At 45.1% G+C, this 8,924-nt stretch overlaps 1 protein-coding gene across 1 annotated transcript; it reads right to left on the bottom strand.

Annotated features, from left to right (window-relative positions):
* Positions 1-2,188: 2,188 nt before the first annotated feature.
* Positions 2,189-8,609, bottom strand: rhoub (ras homolog family member Ub). Its single transcript, XM_084019552.1, is given in 4 exon segments — positions 2,189-3,946; positions 3,948-4,079; positions 6,408-6,466; positions 8,236-8,609. Coding segments are annotated over 4 exon segments (732 nt in total). The 5' UTR covers positions 8,453-8,609; the 3' UTR covers positions 2,189-3,622.
* Between the last annotated feature and the right edge of the window lie 315 nt (positions 8,610-8,924).

The raw sequence follows: 8,924 nt of genomic DNA, 5'->3' as shown, positions 1-8,924 counted from the left end.
GGTGAGCAGGGAACGCCCGACCTGCAGAGCTGATGAGGGAAGTGGAATCTGGTGAGGTGACAGCAGAATTGATTTGATTAGTTATTTCATAATGTTGTTTATTTGTTTAATATTTAACCTGTGTTTCATAATCACAAAGAGTCCTGGGAACATATGAGAACATGAGAGCAGGTTCACTGAAGTAGCTTCTAAGTAGAGAGACTGAGGTCTTAAACATACTTTGAAAGCAGATTTCTGTCAGGAATAATGAACTGTACTCAATCGCTGGTTAAGTCTACATGTGGGTGTCTTTTAATCAGGGCCCCAGACATATTGCATCGCATTACAAGGAGCTTGGGCAACAGTTAATCCTAAAGACAATGTACAAAGTGGACCCACAGTCTACCGGTCGGATCCCTTCCCACCGCACAGACCTGATCAACATGGTTGATGTCCCTCGGTAATCCCGCCCCCACGGGCTCAGCCTATGTCATTATGCCGGCAATTATCTGGGGAGTGCCAGAGAAAATCCTGCACCAACTTTAAGATATCAAAACTGATTAGGGAGCTGCTCTTTCATGTGGAGTCAGAGTTCACTTGTTACTTAATGATTCTCAGACGTTATGTAGGGAACTGGGTTTACAGGACTGAAGAGTTCAATCCTATTTTACTGGACCACCCATTTCCCCCAGTTATATTACACAACGTTCATTTAAAAGGGAACACGCAACAGTTTCCATCCAGGGCCGAAGCTGCCAGTAAAAGAGCATATAGCTAGACTATACAGTACATATACATAGCTAGAGTATATACATACACAGCTAAAGTATATGTATATACACAGCTAGAGTATATGTATATACACAGCTAGAGTATATGTATATACATAGCTAGGCTGGTCCTGAGTTATGTATTTCGTTCCCTCATGTCTTGGCATGTTTCGAATGACAATAAACTAATCTGAAAAAAAAAAGGTATTCCAGGAATTTGTGGGTCCAATGGCATGAAGACGAGTTTACATTCTATGATTACTCATGTATTACACAATTTGGTTTGACTTCCGGAAGCATTCACAACATATGTTCATCTAACATTATTATTCTTACGCATGTTTTTTCATCTAGCTTCTTCCACATTTTTTCAACGTAGAAACTTCATCCAATAACACAATAAGCTCAATTAGGACATGTGTGATGTTACTTTTTAATTCATACCTTTATTATTTTCAGAATTCTTTAATGGACGACTGTTCAAACTTGACACTAATGCATGAATTTTATTCGTATAGTCAACACACGCTAAATGACAGGAAGTTTCTAGGACTTGCTAGGACACAGCAGTGGGGTTTCCTGCTGAAATATCGGAGGAAGATGAGCCATCCTGACGATCATAATTAAGACTTGGCACCACATCAAGCGCCGGTTTCACCCACTCTGAGGCCGGACATCATACTCATCTGCAGTCTGCCAGACGACACAGACCTACCCCATCATTAGCACTTCTAAACACGTACGAGATACCGAGCCGCTGTCATTCTCTGCCCATTGTTGTATACTGTGGTGCAGACACGTAGCCATGAATAGGAGGGAAAGCCTATTTCAGGCAATTATAATCATCTGATCCTGCATAGTTAGAAGTCTTGGTGCAGACAAAACCTCTGCGGCTTTGAAGTCACATTTAACTCCTTCCCAACTTTGTAAAAATATAGCTTTTAGTTCGCAAATAAATCACAAATAAAATCTCATAATGCATGTTGTTCACTGTATACGTAACTTTCCCCCGTCTTAGCAATGTATTTACATCACTTTTTACATTACATTATGGAGTCAACTATGGAGGGGAAATCATTCTAATGATTCAAACAAAGCCAACATACTAATGAATATCTGTAACAAGGACCACAATGGAAATCAAAATGTCAAATCAACTTAAATAGTGATTGAATTTAGACGTCACCTTCACACTGACAAGGCCTTTTTATTCATAATGTGTTTTTCCACTTTAAACTTGCGTTTTGTAAAACTGCATGTACACTTTTTGGTTGGAATTTCTTTCTGTATAGTGAAGTATACAAGATATGACACCTTTTCTAATAACCTTTGACCTCAGAAAGGGAGCGTGTAACAAACACTGCCCCATATCACCAACATAAGCTTCTCTTCAGTGTGAGAGATTTCCATGGAAGACTCAACAGTGAAAAACGTGTTAAATATTTAGCATTTTATTTTATCATACAGCTCAACAAACTGCTCTCATGCCAAAACAATCAGACACCAACACTCATTCTTGTTAAGTACCATTTAGAGTTGGACAGCACGGCCGATGAGTCACTTATATACAGGCAGATTTATTTGGATGACATTACAAACATCATAAATGATTACTATGTAACATACATAAAGACATACAATATTTCATACATCTGCTCTGTGTTGCTGCTGATCGGTTATTGGCCCAGAAGGAACAGATAAATAGGCAGAGCTGAATGACAGGCTTCTAAAAAATAAGAAGCAAACATAGAATCAGTCTCTTTGGTGATTTCACCTCATTTACTGTGTAATTTCAGAAAAGGAGAGCGCTCCAATCTACTCACAGAGAAAAGACATAATTATGGGTTTAAGGCCCTGACTGCAATGACAAAGAAAGACCCTGTGATCATCCAAACCAGTGTGTAGTCTAGAGAACATGCAGATCAGCTACTTGTGTTTCAGTGAACTACATTTCAAGCAGATGCTTTCCATATTTAATCCACACCACTCCTCCAAAGGCCATTGCATGGCGAGACTTTTCTTTTGGACTGTATGCGATAAGTGCAATGTACGGTGGCACCGCCCAACTTATTGCTGCAACCTCGTCACAGTGACGTTCTGAAAACTGACATATTTGGCGTGCGTCATCTAGCATAGTTTGGGTCAACACATCGACAGGAGTCAATGGGTTTCTTCCGTTAACGTTTGGTGGCATCGATCTGCCGTAGGTGTGTAATGGGAGGAGCTTACAGACCTCCATCCGTGTGGTCAACAGCTGTAATGACACAAGCCAGCGTGTAATGGACGGCTGCACTGCAACGCTCCCCAAGAACTCGGCCATTTACAGAGAATTTCTACTCATTGACATTTGATTGTGACGGGTCGTCACCGGAGTTGCTTCCGATTTTGGAAAATCAAGGTGCAGGACTGGCTTTGGTTCTCGACTTTGATTGGGGATTTAAACTAAAACGCTATGCTTCAGTGAAATAATAATCAGGGGCTGAATTACAGTGTAGAACACAGAACATAATATACTTTGTTAAAGAAGGGCATCAAATCAGACACATAGGAGTATACTTTTAGTACATAACATCACCGTCTGAACACCTCAGTCAGCTCCGGTACGATATGTGCCATAAACATCATCACAGTCACATTTAACAGTTCAGACCGGCTCTGAGGAGCAGACGGTGGTTACCGCCTCGTACTCGGACTTTTACATATCAGGTTTGCACACTCTGCCTCTGCTGGGCTGCTGCTCCATTGAATCAAAGTTAGTCTGGCTGTCACATCTGGGCTCGTCCAGCTGGACGTAAAAATAGTCCTTACATCCAGATCAGTCGCCACCAACAAGTGAGCGGTTCCAGTGTGATCATCAGTCAAGTCCTCCCTCCCTACTGGACGCACACGTACTTCTTCCACCACGACTTGGAGAGCATCTTCATCTTATCGGCCGTGCTGCGGACCTTCCTCTCCCGCCGCGCCCTCCTGTCAGATTGCCTCAGCCCAACAGAGATGGCCGCATCAAACACCTCCTTCAGATTCTTTTGCGTCAGTGCCGAGCACTCAACGTACGTCACTGCCCCAATTTTTTCCGACAGCGCCCTGGCGTCTTCCTCCAGCACCGGCCTCTCCCGTCGCCTCGCCAGCTCGATCAGCACTTTGACGTCCTGCCGCAGGTCGCACTGCGTGCCCACGAGGAGGACGGGCGTGAGGGGGGCAGCGGCGGCGGATCTCCGGGACCCACTTCTCCCAGACGTTTTGGAAGGACGCCGGGCTGACCACGCTGAAGCAGAGCAGCAAGGCATCGGTCCGGCTGTAGCAGAAGTGGCGGAGTTTGTCAAACTCATCCTAAAGGAGACAAATAGTTAGCAATGTGGTGATGTGGACGATTTATACATATCAGTAGGGTGGGACGATCGTGGTGAAGTTCCATTATCGGGATAATCCGAAATATCGTGATGAGTGACCTGATAAAGCTGTCTGGTTCACTATCATGGGAGACAAGTGAAAAATACATTTGATTTATTCAGGGAGACCTTTTGATTATGATCATCTTATTTAAGATTCTTTTGATCGATTGATTTTTCACTTGAAAGGATGTTCACAAAAAATATATATTTAATGTAGCCTAACATGATTCCAGTATGTTTTAGTGCCAATTTAAGAGTTTTAACCAGATTTTGATGATTATCGAAAAAATTGGAAATCCCAATTATTTTGAATCGTCATGTTTCCCATAACTAAATATCAGACAAATTCACCTCAACATTCAGTGCTAAATCTTTACTTTGTGATGACTTGTTTCCCTGACCACACACACACTAATGAACTTTCAGTAACCTTTATTAATAACATCACAGGTCATCGTGCTAACACACACACAAGCCCTGCCCACTCGCTTATATCATCCACAGTAAATCTCCTAAATTAACACTTGGAGCCACACAGCTTTGACTAACAAGAGCCTCCCGGTGAATACACAGATTACGGGTGGCAGAAACTCCACACAAACATCTCCTCTCCAGCACACATCTCCTAATCCCTCTCCCCCTAAACAATGCTCCGTGTCGACTCCTCCTGGTTTAAAACAAAAACAGAACCGTCTGCACAAACAAGCGGTAATTTAAACAGTCAACCTGTCAGCGACGGCAGCGGGTCACTTATCAGCTCGTGAGATTCCCACACATGCTTTGGCTGAGCTCCGTGATGGGATGACGTGGGTCCGTCTGCAGAACGTACGGACGCCAACGTCTCTGAGTGAGGAGCAACTTTGTTTATCAGCTTTGGCGGCAGCTGTTATCATTTTTCTCCAGACTGTTTCTGTCTGGGCTCTCTTCTCTCTCTCTCTCTCTCTCTCTCTCTCTCTCTCTCTCTCTCTCTCTCTCTCTCTCTCTCTCTCTCTCTCTCATCTCTCTCTCTCATCTCTCTCTCTCTCTCTCTCTCTCTCTCTCTCTCTCTCTCTCTCTCTCTCTCTCTCTCTCTCTCTCTCTCTCTCTCAACCTCCCCTCTTATGAAATTGCATAAGTACAGTAAGTATTTGGCCACTTTTATCTGCCCCTATTTGCCCATGCCTGTCTGCCTGTGTGCATAAGTGTGTGTGTGTGTGTGTGTGTGTGTGTGTGTGTGTGTGTGCAGTTCTAACACGGTTTGCAGCTTGCAACATGCCGTGAGCTTGTATTAGCGGCTTGTTGAAATGCCTCGTTCCACTTTACAGCCAAGTCGTCTTTGATTGTGTGTGGAACTGGCAGTGCCCTCGCAGTGTTTGTGAATGTCAAATATGCCGCCAGGGCAGGGAGCTTCTGAGTGGGATTATGCAACACCCACCCATGCTCCGGGGAAGTAAGAACCCTCTTTCACAACTTGTTCCTTTCTAAGATTGCCCTTAACTACCGATAAAAGAATGAGTCAATATGTTTTGTCTGGCAAGCTCCCTGTACCACCGTGTTCTTAACAGCAGAGAGAAGTATTTATTTTTGCATCATCACTTCCATTCTCACCTGCAGGCTATCCCCTCACTGTCATATCGCTGCCATCATTTATACATATTCTATGGCGTGGTTTTATTTTCATTACAGATGAAGATTGACAGCAGAGTCTCAGGCAAGAGGCCCACATCTAGTTAAAGTGGGTTGACCACAAAACCAGTAGATCTGCAAGTAATACAACTATTTGATTTATTTTCCAATTAAACGATTATTTTGGTGCTGCTGTTCGTGTCTGGTCGGCGAGGTTAAAGGAACACTTGCTCTATTGGAAGATCACTGGAAGATGCGGTTAACTATCACTCTGCAGTCAAGGCATTTTATGCACTTAACTTTCATGATAAACAGACGGGACGTCTCCCACGCTGTATCCAACTCTCTTTATCCACAGCCACATTTGCTAATTAGCACTAAAAGCTCAGTAGAGCTGAGGCTGATGGGATTGCCAGTCGTTTTTGTAGATCATGAACCAAACTGACCTGATGGTGCCACGTCATGTAAAGTTAAGGGATCACCAAAGTTATTACAACTCATCCTGAAGGGAACACACTTATAACAACGGAGTTTCACGGGGGCCATTAATGTCAGGAGAAGATGTCATGGGTTTCAATAGTTGGATGTGGTGAACCGACCATCAGGCACCATAAATATATGTGATGCAATAATTATGTGTTTGTGTGTGAACGAAACTCACCTGTCCTGCAGTGTCACACAACTGTAGTCTGACCGGGTTTCCATCCACCTGAACCACAGCTGTGGGCAAAGAAACACACGGAGAATAAGTCCCAGCTGTCAGCATGACTGCAGACTAATAAAGCCCCCCCACCTGACACTTCACACACACGACTAGCAAAGCAAAGATATGCTCTGGAATAAACAAAAGCCTGCCAGTTGAGAACACAAAGACCCCATGCTCGGCTCTTCCCGCTCCCAGACGGCCTGCCCGGTCCAGCCCACCCACTCTGCCAGTTACTGTTGAGACCATAACACTTTACTGTCGCTCGGACCCCTTTGTGAGCTTTGTTCTCTGTTGTGTTTCAGCAGAGGCCACTCCGAGGTTGTCTAATATATGGGGGGGGGGGGGGGGGGTGACTCTCTTCCAATGGGCCTCATTTCCAGATTGGAAAAGTGGATGAGTCATCTTACAGTTTCATTACAGGGCCATTTATTCATTTCAGAAGGGCGAGCACAATGCAGAACAGCAGGCACATGGAAACGTTTACAATGCGCCCGGAGTGTGTGGTCGGTCATACCACCTGATCAAAGAGCTTGCTGGAACGATTCATGTAGTAGGACAGGCATCATGGCCTTCACAAAAGCGAGGAGAAAGAGCCGGAGGAGGGAAAGAACGGAAAGTGAGAGGGAGCTGCCATTGTGTAATTATTTCCTAATCCCTGACATACGATCCTCCTTTGATTTTCTGGATCAAAACTCCCTCTTATCGTCCCCTCTCCCAGGACTCCTGCTCCTCTGCGTCTCCGCCACCTGTGGCGTTGCGTAACCGCTCAGAAGTCAGCTTTGAAGGGGACGCTCTGATTCCAAGGGGGCACGGAGAAATGACATCACCATTAAGGGCCCCCTTCTGCACAATCACCCTCTGTCATGCCGAGGAGAAAGACAATCTCTGCCTCTGAGCCAGCGCAACAGATGTGGCCATTCCAGTATAGAGGAGAGGGCTCGCGGGTCAAGGCTGACAACAATAGGCAGAGTTGTGCAATCCCAAAGCCCTGAACCAGAGACGCTCTCTGTTCTGGACTGGAGGGTTGAGCCGGCGCTGGTCTGAGGGCAGCGTGTGTGTGTGTGTGTGTCTGTGTGTGTCTGTGTGTGCTCTAAGCGAGCTGTTAGTTTTACAGCTGAATATTAATGACAATAAAATACGAGTCACTTTACTCAACAAAACGTCAAGTTTCTTTAGTTCTAAATGAGTGGAAAAAAATTGATTTTCCATTTATCAATACTAGCTGAAAGCTGAGGGAGGCTTTCAGAGATTCTGATGAAAATCTAAAGGTGGGACGGTCTGAGGATGTGACCGTGAAGGTGATCAAAAGGTCACAGGTGGATCAGTTCGCCACAAGTTTCCCCTTCGAGGGATTTTGTTCTCTCTTATTTTTGCAGTATACAAATCTTGCTGGGACAAGTGAGACAGTTTGTGGACCCGTGCCAAATGGAAACCTGGCAACATCAGGGAGGAGAACTCGTGTGCATTAACACTGACGGAAGGCAGATAATAGGAAAACACATCTAACAATGGAATGATAGGGGGAACGGCAGAGTGGGACAGGTTCTCTCAAAGCAGGAGAAGTTGAACAGGAGTTCAGCAAAAAAAGAAAAAAAGGGCAGGTGGAAACGAAGTGACTTTATATTCACTGGACTGCAGTTATACAATCACGTATTATATTTTATAATCCAGCAGGGTCTGTGCTAATCTGTAATCCAAGAAATGGGTGATATTCCCAGTATTTTCCCTCTTAATGCATTAAACAGATTTGAAAGAATCTGAAATCTCCACATCTTGATTTTACCTGAGAAGTCATCGAACGCAGTAGGGACGTATTTGGTCGGGTATCCGTTGGTCGTGTAGCTGACCACCAGGCTGGTCTTGCCCACCGCTCCGTCGCCGAGCAGGACGCACTTCAGCAGCCGCTCCTGCGCCTGCCCCGGCCGGCTCTCTGTGGGATTGTGCGGGGGCACCGGAGGGGCCATGGTTCGTCCGTAATCCATGACGACTGGAGGTAACATTCAATCAACCAGCTCCTCGACGGGCGGATGAAGCGCCCACCATGAGAACCGGACCCCTTCTCTGTGAACAGTAATGACTTACAGTCAGCGGGACTCGTGCGTAAAAGCTCCCCTCCTTCCAGCGCGCTGCCAAATCCACTGTGGCGGCGGACGAGCATCGGGATTGCAACCCGGTCTGCAGTGTACAATGGGAGGGCGGGTCTCACGCGTTATGTCTTCAGATGAATTTGACTAATCCCGCCCACTTCACCTCCCAACAGGAAGGACGAACAGACAGGTTGAGAAGAGAAGTCTGGATTTAAACAGTTTATTCTTTAAAAGAGAACTTTTGGAGATCACTCGTACTGGACTCTTCTGGGACATTACAACAGACTCAATCAATCTGTGGATGTTGTTTTAATAAGCACAACTAACTATGATGAGCTCATTGGGTTTGAATCTGATAAAGCAAGTCTTGTCCTCAGCAGTGAGA

The sequence above is a fragment of the Eutrigla gurnardus genome, assembly GCF_963514095.1.
Source record: "Eutrigla gurnardus genome assembly, chromosome: 10".
Taxonomy (NCBI): Eukaryota; Metazoa; Chordata; class Actinopteri; order Perciformes; family Triglidae; genus Eutrigla; species Eutrigla gurnardus.
This window is presented reverse-complemented; position numbering and strand designations above follow the sequence as displayed.